The following is a 22,774-nucleotide window of genomic DNA, read 5'->3' as shown; positions in this document are numbered from 1 at the left end:
TCTTGCTTATGTATAGACTTATGACGTGTGCTTCGTGAATGCGATCTAGCTACCTCGGGTGTCTAATCGAAATTTCCCGGAACAAAACCATCCAAAAAGTTAAAGTCCAGACCCTCCAACTCCCAATCATCACCAATTGCGTTCTGGTCAATTATAGGCGGATCGTCACATTCGTTTCTCTGCTCTTGAGGTTCCTCAAGATCACTATTTGTAGCTCGAAGTATCGGCCGCGGCGAGCTACTCGAGGAAATGCTACCCAGCTCGTTCCCCTCTGATTCCATGGGTGGAAGACTTCCTTCGCGGGGAAGTTTCGGGACGTTTGTCTGTAGTTTTTCTTGTCCAGATCCTTGGAGCTCGATTTTTATGACCGAAAAATGAGGAATAAATATATTCAGGACGGTATCATTGTTTGTGGATGTCACCTGGTAGCCGAGACCCTCGTCTTTCCGAGACTGCGGTGTAGAGGTAACAGTGTACTTGGCTCCTGATGCTATGTTCTCCTCAATGATCAGGATATGTTTGAGAAGTGTAGCCACAAGTGTGCCGATTGCGTCGTTATTGACACGAATAAGCCCCTGCATGACGGTAAGCGTTTGTTCCAACATTCCCCGGTCACTCAGCCGCTGATGTGCAAGGAAATGAAAGCCAGTGTCGTCGGCCGTGCTAGGGCGTTGGTCGCAACTGATGTGAGCCAAGCATAAGGCCGTGCTGGATAAAAAGGTCATCAGGTCCACTCCTCGGCAATAGTAACGCGCAGGTTGGAATGTGCGGAAGAACATGAATCTGGAGAGAATATCACGACTCGCTGTGACGACCGTCATTTTGTGATGATCATATTCACGCCCAGTTTCTGAGTGCAATATGTATGGAAAATACAGCTGCAGAAGAAGATGATAGTACATCAAGTGGTCGTTGAAGCGAATAGAATCTTGGATCCTTTCCAGTTGGGTAGCGTTAGAGGATAACACCGGGATCAGCCACCACTGAGCTGGCATTGACTCAGAGGCACCTTGCAGCAGCTTGTCGATTTCCTTGGTTGTATTGGGGTCATACATTTCGGTGGGCCCCCTTTGGATCAAATGCCCGCAGGCGACGGTGCAGAGGCGGCGCATACGGTCTGAAGGCGTGCAGGACTCAAGTGTCTCCGGATGGGCGAAGAAGTCTTGGACAGAGCTTTGCGGCAGCCCCAGCATAAGTGATAGGTAGCGGTCGAGTTGAACAAGTCGATACCATACATCATCGGGTTCAATGTCAGAACTGACCAAGGAGGTCGGCTTGACGCCCCTATTCAGACCTAGCATCTGTGCAATCATGACCGCTCGGCGCGCGGCAAGCCACGATCGACGAAGGTCTCCAGCATAATTTTCGTACAGACCTTCGAGCATAATGCACTCAATGCCTTCAATTGAGGCAACCAATTCGTCGTTGCACGTCACCAAGTTGTGCGCCGTCTTCACAGCCCGAGACATGATCTCCTGTGAACTAGTGCCGAGCTTCTCGAGATGGTGAGCAGATGAGGATGGCATGCCCTGGAGGTATGTTGCCAACACCAGGAGCTGTCGCGCAATCAAAACTGGATGGGATCCCAACGACGGTGATTGCAGCAAATCCCTGGATGAGAGCAGTGTTGTGCCAATCAAATCTGTTCGGTCGCAAAGCACTGCCTTGATGATTTGTTGTGAAGGCCCTATCGGGATATCCAAAATGACATCAAGATCTTTTTGGCTTGGCCAAGCGGCAATGAGGCCTTGCGATAAGGCATCGTGGGTCCCTGGCGGCGATGTATCTTCCCCAAAAGGCACGTTGGTTTGTGGCACGTTTATTCCTGAGATGGACTTTTGAGTATAGATCTACCACGTAGTCAGCTTAGTTTCCATGTTTGGAGGCAATAAATCGAACACACTTCTGTTTCGAGCCCTGAGTAGGCATTTTGTGAATGGAGGTCGGCATTTGAAGAGGCAGGAGTGTAAGTGATAGTGCCAGATAGAACGACTGGGGATCCGGAGCGGCTTAGCTCATCTCTGTGGCTCCAACTTTGTGTTTCCACCCTTGCCCGTGACAGCAGGCGCTCTTCAATATGACGATTGGAGTGGGTGGCTTTGAGCAACCGTCCAACGAGCGCCTCTACCTGGCCTAGCCTATCCACGATATGTCTGTTGCTACCAGGAGGAGGCGGCTGGTCTGTAATTTCTTGACTGACACAATCGGTCCCACGACGCTTACAGCCCTCGCATATGTCCTGAGTGGCGACGGAAAAGGTACAACGGGCTTTGCGTCGTTTACACTCCCAGCAACTTTGCGTGCCCTTGCGGAGTTTCCGGCGTTTCTGGGCCGGGGGAGAATTGACCAACGAAAGGCTCGGAGTCAAAGCATCGGCGGGCTCCATTGTCCTAGTAAACCTGAAGCTGGTGCAGCTTGTAAACGTTGATACCCGGAAAGCTTGTAAGCGCCCCTTTGTCTTCCGCCGCTTTCCCGGAGATTCGGATGGGAGGGAAGGGGAGCGGACTGACTCGGATAATACTGTCCCCGCTTCCCTCTTGGCATTGCACCACTTTGCATAGCCCGTCATGTAATAAACTAGCCCGTGCAGTGAAAGTCGCGCGATTCCAAAAAGAGTAAGTACTGTTGTTTATTAATAATCCAAAATTTCCGGTGTATCGGCGGTGGAATTAAGACACGGATATTGTGGCAGGCTCTCAAAGGTTGTATGGCACAAAACAATGCATCCGTGGAAACGGCGGAGGCCTAATAGATGCTACTCTTACTGTCGTGTAGTACTATTCCGCATGTAATTCATCTATAAGTAGCACGTTCATCCTACGCCTTTCAATGTTGCATTCACTCTCAGTATCAACCTTGAACTCAGATACACGCGCCAACTTCCCTTCAAATCCCATCTCCGCCCATCATTCCCCATCTAGAGAACTAACTGTAAAACCTGCACACAAAATCCAACATGGTCAGAATTGCGATTGCTGGAGGATCTGGAAGTAGGTTTTATTTTCTATTTGATATATGATTTTACTGACCCTTTTATAGACGTCGGCCAGGAGATAATCGAAGCTCTTGTTGCCAGAGAAAAACATGAAATCCTAATCCTTTCAAGAAAGGTTTGAATTAATCTAGTTGTGATATCATGAAATATTTTCAGTCAGCTTACAGATCTTGCTAGGACGCTCCCGCAACAGAGCTTGCGTTTGGGGTCAAATGGGTCAAGGTAGACTACAGCGATGCAGAGCACCTTGCCAAAGCTCTGGAAGGAGTACATACCGTGCTCTCTTTTCTCACCGGTACAGTGGACCCGGGAAGCAAGACACAGGGGAATACGCAAAGGGATTTGATCGATGCCTCAATTCGAGCTGGGGTCAAACGCTTTGCTCCCAGTGAATGGGTCACGTAAGTAACCAAAATCTAACTGTTCTTCATCAAAAACTAATAATCTCTTATCTAGTTCCAAGTTCGACCACATGTTTTGGTATGCGTTCAAGGAGGACGCCCGAAAGTACCTTGCAGAGGTGAACAAAGAAAAGAAGGTAAGCCGAGTCTCTCTACTACAAACTTACACGGATTTTGCTGAGACAAAAGTGTTAGGTTCTTGAGTACACGCTCTTTCAACCAGGCCTATTCACGAACTACTTCACCTTCCCTTTCAGCTCGTCCAAACATGTTGATGTTTTGGAAACTCCCTTCGACTTTTATCAACGCCGAGCCCTCATGATCGATGGCGGTGAAGACGACATACTTACTCTCACAACGTCTCAGGACGTGGCGAAAGTCGTTGCCTTGGCTATTGAGCATGAAGGAGAGTGGCCCCTTGTTAGCGGAATCAGGGGTGGAGAGATTACTGTGGGACAGCTTATTGCACTCGGCGAGAAGATTCGTGGTACGTGTTCATCCCGCGTTTACTGTGAAGTGACTAACTCTTTGAATCAGGTGGAAGTTTTGCTGTCGAGAAGCTAAAAGCTGAAGATCTTGAAGCTGGAGAAGTCAAGGCACCTTGGATGCCCATCGCCAATCATCCAGCGATTCCGCCTGAAATGCGGAACGCTTTCTCTGCCAGCTTGGTCTCTGGTATATTGCTTGGAATCTCGGCTGGCAACTTCAAAATTACCGATGAGTGGAACCAGCTTCTGCCTGATTATAAGTTTACCAAGCCAGAGGAGTTCCTTACCAAGGCTTGGGGCGCTATCGACGCCGGCGCCAAGAGTGTTTACCTTGATTAGTGAACTCTTCCATCAGGAAACACACAACGCAATAATATGTGCTAAATACGAAGTCACACATAATATAAACCTTCTGAACAACCGTGGTGAATCTATGAGCGTGGACGAACTAGGCTGAGTAATAGTTCACTTGCAGATTACGTGTCACTAAGAGTACCAAGTCCAAGAATTAATTTGAAAATCAATGTTATATTTTCGAAAGTTGCTTTCGGATATTGTAAAAGTGATCATATCAGGAAATTCTGCCCTATTTCGACTTCGAGCTCGTGGACAGCTCTATTTAATCTCGTTGCCTTCATGCTCATAGCAACCAATGACGCCATTCTTTACCCAGATTCCGTACGCTGCGATAACAAGCATAAGTAAGCCAGACCAGGATAAGCATGCACGAGAATTCGTTTATGAAAGTTACTTACAAAGGTCCAGCCACGACCAGTTGTACCCATTCAAAAAGGTACGCTTTCTAGGGCAATAGTCGCACCTCAAGGCGAGAGTACTTTCTTCCGACTCTTGCGTGATCCTGCAACCGTGACAATTTTGGTTGCCTCTACATGATAATATGGACTTGGTTAGCCAAATAAGGGCAACATGAGAGAATATGAGGCGAGAACCGGAGTAACTACATATAAAATAAAGAGAATATTGGGAGTGGAATTTGGGAGAAAAATAAAAATATCAGTAAAGGTGGAACTCAACCCATTCGACCAAGCAAGAAAACCATCAAAGTTTGCGATACAATTCCTGAGATCAAGCGAGGTGCGGATCTCCACACCTGCGTCGTTCTTGCATCGAGCCATCAAGACAATTGGCCTTTCATCGGAAATACCGCCTGGCGGGCCTTTGGTGTACCTGAGATCCTTGCATAACTTCTGAATGCAGTCGGATTCAAGTGGGCAATCTCTGGTAGCAGCTAAAGTGGCCAACAGCGAGATGACGATGGCGGCTCCATTTGTGAACTTCATGGCTGGGGCTGGATCTGATGACTGAATGGTTTGTTGGTATGCTATATGTGAAATTCAAAGGATGTACAAATGTCAAAATAGTCTTATTTAGCCCACAGAACTGAAGGGTGCAGAGATAGATGGACTGGGCGACAGCAGAATTTTAAATCTCTGAAATTATAAGTTTGAGTTGTATCAATATGGAATGGTATGATAGTTCAACTAACAACATCCCATTTACCCTAGTGTTTTCGAAGTGGGATGATAAGGAATCAAACCAAGCGGACAGGAATAGATTTCCCTTCAGTCGAGAGGCACTCTTTTAGACTAAGAAGAATAAAGGAAGTTGAGACAGCCAAGCTACTACAGTTTTATTAATAGAAATCAACTTCACCAAGGGGTTAATACGACATGCTTGGCAGATCGTGATGTTCCAACTTCAAAGAGAGCATAATTGCCTACGCATTTCAGTACACGATTCGGTATCGAGATGAGAATGTCTGCCCAGAAAGTTGGAAATTGTTTAATGAACCGATTTAATCAAAGAACTTTGAGTGGATTTTGTGTTGAAAAGTGATTATTACGATGCAGTGCTTTACAGTTCAAGTCCCGAGGTGGAAAAGAAATAGAATGAGGCACATAAAGCTGCTCCAAAGTTATACCAAGACCCTATGTAATGAGGCTTCCCTTGAATCCGCTCGGAACAGCCTACTGCCCCGGCTGGTGTCCGGGTCCATTCAACGTCTGGGCGCTCCCGAGTGCGTCCCCATGGGCCAAAGTGTAAGTTTGGCCATGTCTCTTTGCGCGCTGCGCAATCTCTTTATAGAGCAACCGACCGCTTTTGCCTATAAGAACCTCGTTCCTACGTTTCCGTCTCATCACAAAGTTCAACTAATTTCTTCCTTCAGAAGTTCATTTTATGGCCAGGCTTGCCACATCCTCCGCAAAATCGCAAATCACCTGCTGGATTCTACACCTGGAATATGCAATCAACCATTTCCCTTCCCCAGACTGACCGTCAGTACAGGATATCAGAACGACGACCATGTTTTTCATGAATATGATTAAGTCTACTAAAGGAATGGCCTTAGAGCGACCCATTTCGTGCACTGGCAAACCAGCGACATTGAAGTACTCAGCTTTGTCCTTGTTTGTTTCTTCCACTATGCCTTCTGTTTTCACAATACGTTTCTTAATGGCGCCCAACAACTTGTTTACGTGATTTCATTCCTTTGATGCATTCCTGTAAATAACTTTAAGGCTCACTCTCGTCACCATTGGCCTGCACCCGAAAATCAACCGCCTTACTCCAGTTGCAGCCATACTCAAAAGAACAGGCATGCGAGGCATGAATACTTGAAGTGAAAAAGGTTGATTTCAAATCAGGACGCCTGGTATTGTCGTCAAAATTGAAGCAGTGTATTTCTCACGAAGCAGAAGTCCATCATGAGAACCGTATGAAGACCACACCCGAAGAGATTGGGAGTTTGAACAGGACATGAGCATTTGCCACGGGAATGTCTCAGCTGCAAGCGGAGGCTTCGCATGCTAGAAGGTGATTTGCTGAATGCAAATGGTTAAAAAAGATGTAGAAACTTGTTTGTTTGAGCTTTTATCTAGGAAGCTTCGGCGCGAACCGATTGAGTCATCGTTTGCTGAGAACATCACCGTTGTAGCTGCAGTGTAGCTGGTAAAAGATTCTCATACTTGTTGATAAACAATGCAAAACCTCGGTGGAGACCATGCATTTGTTGTGAGTAGACGATACAAGGCTGGAATTATGAAAAGGCCATTTTAATTCATAAGCAGCGTGGAGCAATTCTAGTTTTGTTGATATTTCTCCACGAAATCTCTACTCGAATGGGGAGCTTGCAGGGCGACATATGCAATGCAGGGGTGTAACATTCATCACACCACAACACGCAATTAACTGATGCTGATTGAATTTTCGGACAGGCTGGTACTATAGCTTCTGAGAAGGCGTTGATTATTTTCAGGTCGAAATTAGTTCATTTTCGCGCCCGATGGATATATATTAAGACACGGTTCCATCTCCTCTTAAGAAGTTTCTCGCTACGAAATTCTTCTCAACCCAGCCCCAGTTGTCTTCGCCAACTTCATAACTTCCTAACTTTTATCATGGCCCCTTCAGCGGATAATATCTCTCCTCTCCCTTCTCAATACCGGGAGCCTCTACAGTTGAATGGTGCACTTGACGGAGTCGACCATTTTGACGTGACGCCATGCATTGGCAGAGAATACAAGGGCGTCGATCTAGTTGAATGGCTCAGAGCAGAAAACTCAGACGACCTCCTGAGAGACCTCGCGATTACAAGTAAGCTGCCTTGGAAGAAAAGTGTACCAGCATTGACGGCTAGTGTAGTTTCGCAACGTGGAGTTGTCTTCTTTCGCAAACAAGATAGCCTCGACGATGAGACTCAAAAGGAGCTCATGCGGCGACTAAGCCAGGTTTCTGGAAGCCCCAACACTTCAGGACTGCATATTCACCCAATTTCTGCAGTTAGTGAAGAAGCTCGAGCTCATAAAGGTAACGACGATGAGATCATGATCATCAGCTCGAGGTTCAAGGAGAAAACCAGCAAGGTATACAAGGATACACGAGAATCACAGACTACTATTGGTGGAGACAAAAGAGCCGACAAAGTGTATGACGAAAAGCGACCGCAAAAAAAGCAAAGCATGAAGGCAGAGTGGCACTCGGACATCGCCTTTGAATCCCTGCCGGCTGATTATACCATGCTTCGTCTGACTGAAATACCACAGACTGGTGGAGGTATATGATCCCTTTGTTTCTTTGCATACACAGGGACTGATGTTGTATACTGATAGATACCCTGTGGGCCTCCGGCTACGAACTCTATGAACGAATATCCCCACCATACCAAAAATTCTTGGAGACATTGACAGCGTCTTATCACTACGCAGGGCTTGCAGTATTCAAAGCTGTAGGCGAACGCTACGGCTTCAAGATTCACCCAGGACCACGTGGGTCACCTGAGAATGTAAGTTTCCATGAAGAGGTTTACCTTAGTATATGAAGTTGAGGTTGACTGGAAAATGGCAGGTTGGGGTTGATCTGGAAGCTGTTCATCCTGTCGTAAGGACCAATCCCGTTACGGGATGGAAGTCTCTCTATGCCATTGGTCATCATATGAAGGAGATAAATGGGGTATCTCAGGAAGAGGGCAAAAATTTGGAGGATTGGTTTATCAAATTGCTCGTTGAGAACCACGACTTGATCGTAAGGCACCGGTGGGAAAACATCAATGATGTCGCGATTTGGGATAACAGGAGCACGTTCCATGCAGCTACGCCTGATCATTCTACCCGGGGACATAGAACTGGACATAGAGCGGTCAGTGTGGGCGAGCGACCGTATCTCGATCCCAGAAGTAAATCTAGGCGGGAGGCTTTGGGTTTGGCCTGAAAGTACATCGTATTTATTTAGCATAGACTCCCCTGTTTGTCTCTGCGGCGATATATTCAACCCCATGTGATTTCTTAGATCAAATTACAACACACTTCTTAGCACGAATTAGGATTTCCCATCGGAAACCATTCAGGGTTGAAAGTGGCTTGATTTATCTAGACTAGGGGGGCTACGCAAAGTCGGCTTGTAATCGCCGGCTTCGCGTGGGTGTCAGACATCAGGTATAACCCAAAGTACCACACATACAAGTGTGCAGATCTTCACTTTTGTGTGTACATGGTACAGCGGAATATCTTTGATAGTGGGCCAGTCGGCCGGACGAAGGCGGTCTGCTGGGGCAGAATAGTGAGCAGCAGCCTCACGCCGCGTTGCGACAATTTTTAACTCTTTAAGCAATATCGACACTGTTATCAATCCTTAGAGACTGTAAAAGCTTCTGTGTGCTAATTGTGCTGTACAACATACAGTGTTATACGGGTGGCTCATAGGTGAGGTGCAGGCAACGTCGGCCTTGGAGATAGCTGCTGATCGAACTTGTGCACGGCAACGTCAGCACGGTCATTACTAACGCATACAATGCACTCATCCGTATTTGAGAAGTCCATGGTAAGTGGTTCGAGGTTCGGCTTCGAAAATTGGAAAAGCAGCACAATAGGTCCTTGCTAATAGATCCAACCCAGTTACATACTCTATACTCCGTTGTTAATCAAAGTAGAAGTTTGATCTACGCGACTTATTTGTTGCTTGTTCTATGACTGCGAGGCTATGTGTGATAATGTACTAACATCAACTGATTCTCCTTTGCGTCATGTATCGAATCGCCATTCCCCGTGTGACCGCCCGGAAGCACATCGAATTTGGCGCAAAATCTCGTCCACGCTGAACTTGTCAAAACGCTCATTTTTTAAAAGACACTCAGCCAGCGGACTAACTATGCCTATAATCTTCACAGTGTCTGGTTCTAGAGTCTTGACGCGCTCTATTATACCCTCCAACATCTTGGCTGTAACAATAGTGCTTTTTCTGTAACCATCCCAAATTAGATTAGCAATGAGTCCAATGACGAATGAGCAAAGACGGAGTTGCTACTCCATGACTAGAAATTGCGAGTCGGGAATGCTTACATCGCATTGGCTAGCTTTGTGGAGCTGATTAATAGAATTCCTGGGCCGAAGGCGCTGGCAAGCTGAGACCAGCGTTTGCCGTACTTCTTTCTATCGTGGAATTTGACGCGCAGCTCGGCCTGCCGCCGTAGGTCCAGCATTTTCCACCCCTCATGAGTGTTCTCCAGGATGTGGTCGATAACATGTGACGCTTCTCCACGTCCTCGAGTTGATGTAGTGCGATTACTGGCTGATGTTTGCCGGCGCACTTGGTGCGTTTCAGTATACTCAAGGTGCAGCTGGATGAGTGCCATGCGGTTGCGGACCAGATCATTGCTCATGCGAGAGTCTAGCTGGCACACGGCTAGATATGCCCTTTCCAGCTTTGAGTACGATGATGGTGATGGTGATGTGGTTCTTGGCGTTGCAAGGTCATGTGGTGTCTCTGACCATAGCCCCTCGCGCGTCCAACGGGGTAGCTCAGATTCTAAAAGACTGTAGAAATTCTCGCATAGAACGCTTTGTGATAGCCCTCTCACCATCAACTCGGTTGCATCGTCCCAAGTATTCAAGCTTTTCCTCCTCTTGTGAGGCCGGCTGTCCCTCTTGGATGCCTTGCAACCTTCTTTGCGGGGAGCAGAAACATGGCGAGTCGCTGCAGAGGAGGTATCAATCTCACCATCGGAGTCAAATACAGGATGCCCGCAGGGATCATAATCAGCAGCGAATATATCCGTTAGCTGGTTCTGAGAGCCCGCCACACTTGGATTCATGGAGTCAAACAAGGGAGATGCTAGGCCGGGTGTTTCATCTGTCCCGGGGATGAAAGAATCGGACGGAATGCCGAGATTTGATGAAGAAAAGCCGGATGGAAATGTGAAGATTGGGGTTGAAGCAGTAAATGAGCCGGACAAGTTCCCTACAGCAATATTTTCAGCTTGCTACGTGATTAGTATTGAGATCCTTAAGCGTACCACTTGGTCGGAACCTAGATATTTGCGATATGTCGTTTCCATCGACTTGCATATTCCTTTCAGGATAAGAACTCTGTTCCTGGTAAGAAGTCGAAGTCAAAACCCGCACATATTGGACACTTACGCTAGACGAGCCGGAACCTCTACTGGCTCTAGCTCCTGTCCTCCCTTGCACGTGGGTATTATTTAGTGGACTTGAAATTGGCCATGCCAATTCTGACCCCGTTTGGCTATTGATTTCTCCCATGATCAGTAGCGTCGAATTATTATCGCTTGTCGGCTCAACTCGCATTTGAAAGGGCCCTATGGTGTCGATCTGATATCGATCCAGAAAGGCCTGAAGTGACCGCAGGAAATCAGACGAGCTTGTTCTTGTAGGAGGAGAGTCGTCAGAGCGCTGGTTGAGCAAGGTGTCAATCAAGTCCATGATTCCAATCGAGAGAACAGGCTGTAGTGGGGGAACTTCCAAGACAAGCCTTCAGTCTGGTGATACCACGGAAGGGCACAGGTTTTATTGCGTGTCACACTCAGTGTATGGTGGTGTTGAGTGAGTTTAGTGTCTCTCATAGATCGCTACGGCGCCAGATAAGCCATGGTTGGACCCAATCATCATTAAATCCATATGAAGCAAGGACTACGACATTGAGCATCCCGCTATGGGCTGACGCCAAGTAAAGTATGACTGCGGCTATACTGTGCCCGGTAGCAGTTGACAGTTATCCCATCGGCCTGCAGGGGCCAGGCACAAGGGCATGCGGGGTTTTAGCCAATCCAAGGTACACTTGAAGCGATTCATAATTCAAGGTCGATGCATCTGAAGGTGATAAAGGGGTTGACATATGGGACGGATATACATGTAGGCAGGGTGTGGCAATTGATGGCCTATCGTTTCCTCCTCAAGGCACGGCACGGCTGCCGGCTTTACTGTCCCGCCTAGGCTAAAGCGTTGCAAGAATCCTTCGGACCGGCCCACTGATGACATGCAGATTCCATGCATTATCTAAACCCCTTTCATTGAGTAAGCTGGAGAGGGGGAGCAAGGTCAAGGGGGAAAGCAAAATGACGGCCGCTTTATCGACTGCGGAAATGCCATATTTTCGCCAAGGGAGGGGTAGAGCCAATTACACGTATTGTCTGCGAGTACCAGGAAGCATTTGCCCAATCAAATGCTTATAATGTATCGGCCTTTTTGGAGTAAACCTGGGTATTTCCGGTCTTGGCAAAATTGGGGGCAGTCGATGGGATACACATTTTTGGCCAACTACCGGTAGTCACATCACACGAAAAACAGCATCATTTTCCCGTCCAATTGAGGAGATTGCTTGGTTGCTATTGTTCCAAATTTGTATATCGCCATCAGATGGGTGTATGAATGTAACAGAGTTCGGCAGCGGGCTGATTAGAACTTGTACCCGGCAGATGTAAGAATTGAAGTCCAATGGAGTCGAACAAAGATGGCGCGATTAGATATCATAAGTCCGGAAGCAGTAGGTGTGATGGACCACTAGATACCCAAGCTTCAATTTCTCGGAATTCAGTCAGGGCTAGAGTAGCCACATTGTTGGAATCAGCTCAGGCCAACCTCTATCGCGGATGCCAAGACCGTTTGATCACTGTCAGGTAGTCAAGCACGAGGGCTTTTCGACATGCGCGGCCGAGAATAATATTTTTGAAGCTCAGCGAAGTTTCGATTCACTAAAAGAGGACCAAAATTTCCAAGGCTTTGGATATAAATATGAGGGAAACTCTCCGTCGAAACAATAAGAGAGATTGATCAATTCACACACTCTATCTGTCAGGTCACTTGATTCATAAATAAGACTTCAATCGCCATTTCAACATGAACAACAAACTATCACCGGAGTACTTGCAGGATTTCTTGCAATATGTACGAGACAACTCTCACTACTATCGTGGCCTGTGGAAGGACGCCCCCGATGGGGTCTGTTCCGTCGAGGATCTCCCTCTGACTGACCTGGACGGTTACTGGGACGCGGCAAAAAAGAACAAGTTGTTGACAAGAGGCCTCTTCGATGGCTCAATCTTCAGAACCGGGGGAACGACATCGGAACCCAACGTTGTTTACGTCGCTCGTGACGAGATCAATCAAAGCCTGCCTTACTCTGGGTCTGCGTTTGCGAACTCGGGAATTGTGCCTGGCGACCGCATTGCCAATCTCTTCCACGTCGGGGGCTTGTATGCGGGCTTCGCCAAGATGACCATGACACTGCAGCACGTCCATATCCCACACGTTCATTTGCCCATCACGGGCAACGAGGCCATCCCGGACATTGCGAACTTTATGCAACTGTTCAAAGCCACGGTCATCTTCAGCAACGTGTTCACTGTCTGTCGTGTTGTGGACCATCTCGTCCAAAAGGGAGAGACCATCGACAGCGTTCACTTGATTTTATTTGCGGGCGAGAGTTTTTATAAGGATTTGCGAACTTCGTGGCAAAAGGCTTTCCCGAATATGCGGGCGAGGCCCCTGATGTATGGGGCTGCAGATGGTGGTCTTATTGGTGTACCATTGCGTCGCCCGGGTGCTCAGGACGAAGACATCAAGCCCACATACCAGGTCAGCCATCCGACGATGTTACTCGAGATCCTCGACGAGGACGGTAACGTCATTAGAGAACCTGGAGTAAAGGGGAGGGTCGTTCTGACAGACGTCAAGCGAAGGCTTCATCCTGCAGTCAGATACCCGATGGGCGACATAGCGCACTGGGTCGACTACGACCAAGCAACATTCGAGCTTTTAGGCCGCGAAACTGTCGCCTTAAAAGTCGGATCCCTGTTCCTGAGCGTACCCAAGCTTCGGTCATTGGTTGCAAGCACGCTTGGCGAAGGATTCCAAGACAGCTTTCAGGTGATTTTGCGGCGGGCGACGGGCATCAATCAGGTAACTTTCAGGATTGCAGCGTCGCCAGAAGACGCCGAAGGAGCCACCAGGGCCTTGGAGAAGAGCCTTATCGCCGAGTTCCCGAAGTGGGGAGAGTATCTCCAAGTTGGGTATATTAGACCTCTGAAGGCGGAATGGATCAAAATGGCAGATCTTGTGTATGCGGAAAAGAGTGGGAAGCTCAGGGACATCATCGAGGAGCGCTTCGTGGAGAATGGAGCCTAGTGGTAATTGCTAGAAAGGCTGTAGTAGGTGGTTGTCAGCACTGAAGTCTGCATACGGAAAGAAAGTCTTGGGTAATCAGGAATTGTGGGTCTACAGACGCACGGGCATTTGGTTGATATTTCTCAATAAAACCCAGAAATGGAATTATGAAGTTGTTGCTTAATGCTGGTACGTACGAGAGGTAAGGAAGAGGCGCCCGCATCGTTGAGAACCATCTTTTCTACTTTATACAGATATTCCAACCCGTCTAGGCGAGACATTAAGAAAGCGATCAGCAAAAATGCTCAGAGAAAAGAGTGTGCTAAAACTAATTAAATATGATTGTGTATGCCGTAGAGAGATACGTGTGGTGGGACCGTGAGGGTTCTTGTGTGTAAAAACTTGAATTTATCTTGAGGTTTCATTTTAAACTCTGGAGTAGGCCATTTGAGATTTTGGTGGATGCGATAAATGCAACGAACAGCCAATAAAAACGAAAAAAGTTTCACCCAAACTAGGCCAACTCTGTTGATGAGGAGCAGATCCGATCCAGACCATTATCGCGACTACCCTGGACACCCAAGGGAGAAGATTCCAGTATTCCATAGAGCCTGGTAATCGTTGAACCATCATCCATGGTAGCGGTTTACAAATTGGGCCAGTGTGCAAGGATTGAATCCCGACTGTTATCAACAAGTCGTACTGGAACAAAGGTGTGTTGTTTTAGTCCTGCATTTATTATTTGCATTTTCCTTTATCACACCTTGCTGTATGGACAATTCTTTAAGGCATAGAATAGAGCTCCTATATAATATAACCCCAGAACCTAGTCTTATATATTCGCCAGTTTTTGTTAGTCGTTTGAGTATTCAGAATCATTCAACTGCTTCTTTTAGATTCTTTTAGGATGAACGGTCACGTCAACGGCAATACAAATGGGGGGAGTCACATCCATAGCGATGCCTCAGTTCCTGTGGCAATCTGTGGCATGGCTATGCGGTTACCAGGAGGCATACGTGATGATGAAGCTCTCTACGACTTTTTGGTGAACAAAGGAGATGCTCGCTCTACCACGCCTTCAGATCGCTACAACGCAGAAGCCTACTACAATCCAGATGGCAAGCACGGCACTGTCATAACCAAACATGGGTATTTCATCAATGATGTCGACTTTTCGCAGTTCGATCACTCAATGTTCACCATTGCGGGTGCCGAGGCAGAGCTTATGGATCCGAATCAGAGACTCATCCTCGAGGTCGTCCGTGAGGCATTGGAAGGGGCCGGCGAGAACTGGCGCGGTAAGCCAATCGGGACTTATGTGGGCATGTTCTCGGAAGATTGGCAAGAGATGCACCAAAAAGACAGCCACTTTTCTCACCCGTATCTCATGATGGGAACGTTGGACTTCTCGCTAGTGAATCGGATCTCATATGAGTATGACCTCCGAGGTCCTAGGTAAGCTTTCCAACCCTTTAACACGCAAATAATACGGTATATTAACCCGCAAGGTCATAGTGTCATGTACAAGACGGCTTGCTCATCGGCCGGAACAGCCCTTCATGAGGCCCTAGAGGCTATACGCCAAGGAACCATCCCGTCGGCTATTGTGGCCGCTACCAACCTGATATTGGCGCCTGGACTAACGGTGTCGATGAGTTTACTCATGGCTCTTTCTCCCGAAGGATCATCCAAATCTTTTGATGCGTCTGCAGATGGATACGCCCGAGGCGAGGCTGTTACTGCTTTGTACATCAAGCGGTTGGATGAAGCTATCCGCGACGGCAATCCCATCAGGGCTGTCATCCGTTCCTCTGCTGCTAATGCCGATGGAAGGTCCCGGGGTGGAATGGCCAACCCAAACCCGGATGCTCACGAGGCTGCGATCAGGGAGGCTTACGCTTCTGCTGGCCTGGACATGTCGCAGACTGCCATGGTCGAAGCGCATGGCACCGGCACACCAGTCGGAGATCCGATCGAGGTGGAAGCCATTGCACGTTGCTTCGGTAGAGATGGAGTATATCTGGGGGCGGTAAGTCGAATCAGACCTGACCAGTGAATGGTTGCTAATGACTTTCAGGTCAAACCAAATCTAGGACACGGCGAAGGAGCGGCGGCTATCACGAGTGTCATGAAAGCGGTGCTTTCTCTCGAACACCGAACCATCATCCCCAACATCAAGTTCAAAACCCCGAATCCAGCAAGTAAGTTGTGTTGTGTATTACGTCAGTGGACTGACTGACCCTTCTAGTTCCATGGAAGAGATCCAAATTGGTGGTTCCAGTTGAAGCAAGTCCTTGGCCGAAGGGCCGAGCTGAACGGATAAGTATTGGAGCATATGGAATAGGGGGTTCCAACGTCCATGTGAGTCTCCAAATTCCATCAAATACTCTCAAACTTTAACTTCATTTAGATTATCATCGACTCTGCCGCATCGTTTAACTTGGGAATTTCGAAAGCTATTCCTCCGGCTATACAAGAACCGAAAGAAAAGCCGACAGTCTTGTTTTTCTCAGTGGGACGACCAGAAGCTCTCAAGGAAATGGTTCAAAGATACGACAAGTATCTCTCGAAATATCCAGAGAGGTTAAGTGATGTTGCCTACACTTTGGCAGAGAGGCGGGAGCGTCTCAAATACAGGTCGTTCTCCGTTACGAACGGCACAGCACCGTTGACAGTTCCTGTCGCTGTTACCTGCCAAGAAATCGAGCAAACAGCTTTTGTGTTTACAGGACAGGGCGCCCAATGGTAAATACTGCCCTCAATGGCATCAGAGTACATTGAAACTAATAGAGCAAGGGTACAAATGGGACGGCAACTTATTGCCGACTATCCCTCTTTCTTGAAAAATATTCAGTCTATGGACAGAGTCCTTCAAGAGCTTAAGGGTGATTCGCCATCCTGGTCAATTGAAGGTGAGTCAAAAGAACTATAGTTGAATGATGTGATGAGACTGAAATTAACTAAATAGAAAAACTTTGCGCATCCAATGTTGACTCCGAGCTATCTCGGGCGGAGCTTTCACAACCGCTATGTACGGCTCTTCAGATTGCAATAGTTGACCTCCTGGCTACTTGGGGTGTGACTCCCTGTGCTGTAGTTGGACATTCGAGTGGCGAGATAGCCGCAGCATATGCTGCTGGGTCTTTGTCAAAAGAGGACGCTTTGATTACTGCTTATTACCGTGGATTTGTCTGCAAAGTCCCCATGAAGGCAGGAGGAATGGCAGCAATTGGGCTCGGCAAAGCTGATATCTTCCCATTCTTGATTCCTGGGGTGGGAATTGCTTGCGAAAACAGTGGCTCCAGTGTAACTTTGTCCGGCGACTCAGAAGTCTTGGAGCAGGTCATGGAAACGATCAAGAGCCAGTACAACCAAGCGTTTATGCGGAAGCTTCAGGTTGAGATGGCATATCATTCGGGTAAGTTTTCATCTATCCTTACGTCAGTTTGCTAACCGGTGTCTTAGATCACATGAAAATTGTGAGCGGCAACTACTGCGGGCTCATCTCTCAGCATGTTGTCCCACGAACCCCTAAGATTCCGTTCTATTCCAGTGTCTACGGCGGGAGAGTCTTGTCCGAGGCATCTGATTTTGGGCCCCTTTACTGGCAAGCGAATCTCGAGAACCCGGTTTTGTTCCATACTGCTGTCAAAGCGCTATTGAATGAGTCACCTCGTATGGCTCATGTTGAAGTTGGCCCGCATCATGCACTCCGCGGGCCTTTACGCCAAATCTATCAGGAAATGGACGTTTCCGTGCAGCACATACCGACTCTATCAAGAGGCAAGAATGACACGTTGGAGCTCTTGTCAACGATTGGCCAACTTTACACGGCAGGAGTGGCAATCTCACTTCCACGTGAACCTGGCCCACCTCCCCGGGTTTTGATGAACCTTCCTTCATACCCATGGCACTATGAGGGGTCATACTGGGCAGAGACGCGTGTGATGAAAAATTGGAGATTCCGCAAGCATGCACCGCACGACCTTTTAGGCTTTAGGACTCTCGACTCAACCGAACTCGCTCCAACCTGGCGGAGCGAGATTCGCGTTGGTGACATCCCTTGGCTAAAGGACCACTGCGTGGGTAACGATATAATCTTTCCCGCCGCCGGCTACATCGCCATGGCCGGCGAGGCAGCTTGCCAAGTTGGTGATGGCTCCAACTCTCATGACTATACGGTCAAGGAGGTGGAGCTTCGTCAAGCCTTGGTTCTTCAGACCGATGGTTCTAAGGAGATGGTCACGACACTTCGCCCACAGAGGCTAGCTTCAACCCTCAACAGCGACTGGTACGAGTTTGATATAGTCTCGTATGACGGTTCGGCATGGAACACACACTGCTCAGGCCTAGTACGCCATGGGCGTGCATCAAAGCTACCACAAGACGCGAAGGAAATTCCGCAGCCTTTACCAAGAATGGTTTCGAGCAGCAGGTGGTACAAAACGTTTAATCGCGTTGGATTGAACTATGGCCCGCGTTTTACGGGCTTAAGAAACATTACTGCTGGGGTAACGGAAAGAAGCGCAGTGCTGGACATCACAGATTATCAAGGCGACAAGGCAGAGTCATTCTACCCTCTCCACCCAACTACACTGGACATTATGCTTCAATCTTGGACAGTGGCAGCCTTCCAAGGCATCTATACTGCCTTCAACAAAATGTTTCTGCCAACTTTCATCAAAGAGTTGTACGTTGGCGTCGGTTCAGGATTGAACATTCGCGTCAAGACAACAACTGCTTTGCATAAGGCCGCCGCAGCCCGGGATCATGCCGAGGGCCATTCATACGGGATCGGAGAAAATGGGGAGAACATTTTCGTCCTGAAGGGCTTACGGGGAACTCCACTCCAATCCGAAGACGATGAACCTGACCTCACTGCTCTCCAGCTGCAGTGGAAGCCGGATATTTCTTTGCTCGATGCAGCCAAGCTCACTCGGCCCACGTACGACTTTCGGGAACAAATTTCCCTGGCAGAGAAGCTCTATGTTATGTGCGCTTTGGATTCGAACCAGAATCTACAGGGGGTGGAGTCAAGTCAGCCTCATTTTGAAAATTACCGAAAATGGATGAAGTCCCAAATCCCCCGTTTCGACCAACCTGGGTACCCTCTTGTCGACACAAAAGAGATTTTACGCATGACAGCCGAGGAACGCCATAAACTCATCCCAGAAGTTCTCGAGGAATGCAAAGCGGCTGGCATCGGCGCCATAGCGGAATCCGTGTGGCGAACATACGATCAGGTGGTCAACGTATTCCAAGGTAAAACTGATTTTCTGGACCTTCTGATCCATGATGGTACATTGGCTGGTATATATGATTGGATGAACAATATCTGGGACGTCGGCGAGTTTTTCCAGCTGCTCGGCCATACGCAGCCCCAGATGCGAATTCTGGAGATCGGCGCGGGTACAGGGGGTCTCACGGCGAAGATTCTTACACAGCTTCAATCCGAGTTCGGCGAGCGACTCTACTTCCAATACACATTCACCGATGTTTCATCGGGGTTCTTTGTTGCTGCTCAAGAGCGGTTTAAAGACTATGATGGAATCGAATACAAGGTGCTAGACATCTCGAAGGACCCAATCTCTCAAGGTTTCAACCCAGGAGAGTACGATCTTATCATTGCTTCCAATGTAAGTATAGCTGAATGTATGTGTGTTATCTGGAGCGAACCACTCACATTATCAGGTTCTCCACGCGACACCCATACTACACAAGACGTTGTGTAACGTCCGGACGCTCTTACATGATCAAGGTAGACTATTTCTACAAGAACTCTCCCCGAGTAAGTTTTCCCAATGTTTGTTATACGTGACAGCTACTGAGAAATCTACAGTAACAAGCAGCATGGTCTATATAATGGGCCTGTTCGCTGGCTGGTGGTTGGGAGAAGCGGACGGCCGCGCTGAAGCTCCATATCTGCCTGTGGAAGAGTGGGACAAGAAACTACGCACGGCAGGTTTCAACGGCTGTGAGGCGGTGACTTTCGACAACGAGAGGCCGTACAACATCAATGCGAATATCATCGCGAGACCTTCGGTAGAGCAAGAGCACCAGAGAGACATCACCCTGCTCTCGGGGCAATCCGGAATTCACCCTCTGGCCAAGCAGACGGAAATACTACTGCAAGCACAAGGATATCGCATTCAGCACTGCCAATGGGGCGATGAGGAAGGACCTCCAAATGATCAAGATCTTATTTCTTTTGTCGATCTTGATCAACCACTTCTCAACAATCCCGGACACGAGGACTGGGGCCGCTTCATCAAAACCATTGACTCACTGCAACAGGCCGCAGTACTGTGGCTCATAAACCCAGCTCAAGTGAATGCAAAAGATCCCCAATCGGCATTGATACTGGGAATGGCGAGAACAATTCGATCAGAGCTTGCAATGCTCCTAGCAACAATGGAGCTGGAGGACTGGAACTTACCAGGGGCCGCCAAGTCCGTCGTGGACGTGATCAAGAAGGTACAGCATGACAAAGATGATGTATCGTCTACGTTGGATCCGGACCTCGAGTACGCTTGGGTGGATGGGGCGGTACACGTCGGCCGCTTTCACTGGTACACGGTGCCGAACGCGTTACGGGAGACGGCACCATCACCACCAGACACCAAGGCAGTCATGGTTCGCAAACGTGGACTGCTACAAACCATGCATTGGTCAGGTCAACCTCTTCCGGCACTCGCGGACGATGACGTACAGATTGATGTGAAAGCTGTTGGGCTCAATTTCACCGACGTGCTCATCGCCATGGGCATTGTACATAGTGTCGATGCCTTTGGCAACGGTTTTGACATCTTCGGCCTGGAGGGCGCCGGATACGTCAGCAAAGTAGGAGCCGAAATCAGTCATCTCAGAGTTGGCGATCGTGTTATGACCCTCGGAACCAGTTCTACGGGGCTGGCCACGCAGGTCCTGCGCTCTGGTCGACACACACTCCGGATTCCGGATGATCTTAGCTTTGAGGACGCCGCCACGATGCCTTCGGTCTACGTCACAGTTCTGCTGGGCCTGTTGGATAAGGCGCACCTTGAGAAGGGCCAGTCGCTATTGATTCACGCTGCAGCGGGCGGGATAGGCATCGCGGCTATCCACGTGGCACGTTGGATCGGAGCCGAGATATACTGTACCGTGGGGTCCGAGCAGAAGGCCAAGTTCCTCGTCGAAGAACTTGGAATTCCGCGTGACCGCATCTTTTACTCACGCGACACTAGCTTCTACAACGATCTCATGGATTCAACTGACGGGCATGGCGTCGACTGCGTTCTGAACTCTGTATCGGGTGAACTGCTACATGCCAGCTGGGAGTGCGTCGCCTCGAACGGATGCATGGTTGAAATCGGCAAGCGCGACATGATCGGTCGTGCCCGGCTTGCCCTTGACAAATTCGAGGACAACAGGTCCTTTTTTGGAATAGACGTCTCACGACACGTCGCACTCAAGACTGCCACGGTCAGCCGGCTCATGAAACTCATGCTGGATTTGTATGTCCAGGGTTATATCAAGCCTGTGCACCCGGTGACTATCTTCGATGCCACAGAGGTGGAAGATGCCTTCAGGTATATGCAACAGGGCACCCACGTCGGAAAGATTGTGGTCAGGTTCCCAGAGGATGAAGAAACCCTACCATGGGAGCCTGCCATTCCCAAGCTAAGCTTCAGGGGAAACAGATCTTACCTGCTCGTCGGTGGCATGGGTGGCCTTGGGCGGGCTATTGCCATTTGGATGGTTACCCACGGGGCCAGGAATCTCATCTTCCTATCCCGATCTGCTGGAAAAGGAGACGAAGATGCGACCTTCATCGAGGAGTTGGAGTACATGGGCTGCAAAGTGCAAACGTTCTCCGGGGACGTGTCGGACGAAAGCATGGTCAATCGAATCGTCGCAACGGCAGCTATGCCAATTGCCGGTGTTATGCAGATGGCCATGATTCTCCGCGATATTGGCGTTCTCGACATGGATCTCGAAACTTACCAAGCAGTCATTCGACCGAGGGTACAAGGCACCTGGAATCTGCACAATGCATTGGCAGATCAGAGCCTGGACTTCTTTGTGCTGTTCTCGTCAGTCTGCGGCATGGTCGGATATTACGGCCAGGCCAACTATGCCGCATCCAACACATTTATGGACGCCTTTGTGCAGTACCGTCATAACCGAGGCCTCGCAGCATCTGTCATTGATATAGGTGCCGTAGACGACGTGGGATACATCAACCGCACACCGGGCACCAAAAAGACGATGCTGGCCATGTCTGGCCGCCTCATTTCGGAACAGGATTTCCTCGAAGCGTTGCACCTTGCTATCGCTCGGTCGACGGCACCACCCATCGTGGAGAAGAAACTAGTCGGTGCAAAGGGCATCAACTTCCACAACCCGAGCCAAATCACCCAGTCCTTGGAGTGCCGATTACCCATCATGGATCCGCAGAACAACATTATCTGGAAACGTGACCCGCGCATGGCCATATACCGTAACATTGAAACGGTGGCAACCGAAGGTTCCACGACGACAAGCGGCATCAAGACATTCCTGGTAGCAATGGCCGAGGATCCAAGCCAGCTGGACCAACCCGATGCGGCCGAGTTCATTGCTTGTCAGATCCGTGATCGCATGGCAACATTCCTGATGCGGCGTGACGATGAGACGCCACTAGATCTGGGCCTTACGCTGACTGCCGCGGGAGTTGACTCGTTGGTTGCTATTGAGCTGCGAAACTGGTGGAAACAAAACCTGGGGGTTGATGTTTCTGTTTTGGAACTTATGAACGGGGGGAGTATACAGCGACTAGGAGAGATGGCGGCCAAGCGGCTTAGGGCGATATCTGATAAGCAGGGTTAGAAAGATACTGGATAAGGTAGTCCCGTAGAGGCGGTCACAATTTCATTCGTTTTGGGAGTTACCAGTCAGATAATTAAAATACGTGCATAATATTGCGTGTAGCTTGTCAGTTGAGTGATGTGAGATGGA

At 48.7% G+C, this 22,774-nt stretch overlaps 4 protein-coding genes across 4 annotated transcripts; 3 read left to right on the top strand and 1 right to left on the bottom strand.

The window, feature by feature from the left end:
* Positions 1–62: 62 nt before the first annotated feature.
* On the bottom strand, positions 63–1,929 carry EsH8_VIII_000206 (uncharacterized protein; the record flags this gene model as incomplete). Its single annotated transcript, XM_083269248.1, has 2 exons — positions 63–1,850; positions 1,900–1,929. The coding sequence occupies 2 exons, from the start codon at positions 1,927–1,929 to the stop codon at positions 63–65; spliced, it is 1,818 nt and encodes a 605-aa protein (XP_083129016.1).
* Positions 1,930–2,956: 1,027 nt separating this feature from the next.
* On the top strand, positions 2,957–4,223 carry EsH8_VIII_000205 (uncharacterized protein; the record flags this gene model as incomplete). Its single annotated transcript, XM_083269247.1, has 6 exons — positions 2,957–2,990; positions 3,040–3,110; positions 3,173–3,396; positions 3,452–3,533; positions 3,592–3,883; positions 3,934–4,223. 6 exons carry the CDS (start codon positions 2,957–2,959, stop codon positions 4,221–4,223), a joined length of 993 nt encoding a protein of 330 aa, XP_083129015.1.
* Positions 4,224–12,532: 8,309 nt separating this feature from the next.
* Positions 12,533–13,819, top strand: EsH8_VIII_000204 (uncharacterized protein; the record flags this gene model as incomplete). The annotated part of the gene is made up of 1 exon (XM_083269246.1): positions 12,533–13,819. The coding sequence occupies one exon, from the start codon at positions 12,533–12,535 to the stop codon at positions 13,817–13,819; it is 1,287 nt and encodes a 428-aa protein (XP_083129014.1).
* Positions 13,820–14,786: 967 nt separating this feature from the next.
* EsH8_VIII_000203 (uncharacterized protein) lies at positions 14,787–22,645 on the top strand (the record flags this gene model as incomplete). Its single annotated transcript, XM_083269245.1, has 9 exons — positions 14,787–15,253; positions 15,314–15,827; positions 15,876–15,999; positions 16,047–16,159; positions 16,209–16,543; positions 17,095–17,216; positions 17,264–19,434; positions 19,490–19,586; positions 19,638–22,645. The coding sequence occupies 9 exons, from the start codon at positions 14,787–14,789 to the stop codon at positions 22,643–22,645; spliced, it is 6,951 nt and encodes a 2,316-aa protein (XP_083129013.1).
* Positions 22,646–22,774: the final 129 nt, after the last annotated feature.

This window comes from Colletotrichum jinshuiense, chromosome 8 (genome assembly GCF_051148585.1).
Source record: "Colletotrichum jinshuiense chromosome 8, complete sequence".
Classification (NCBI taxonomy): domain Eukaryota; kingdom Fungi; phylum Ascomycota; class Sordariomycetes; order Glomerellales; family Glomerellaceae; genus Colletotrichum; species Colletotrichum jinshuiense.
Note: the sequence above shows the minus strand (reverse complement) of the source record. Positions and strands in the feature narration are given on the sequence as shown.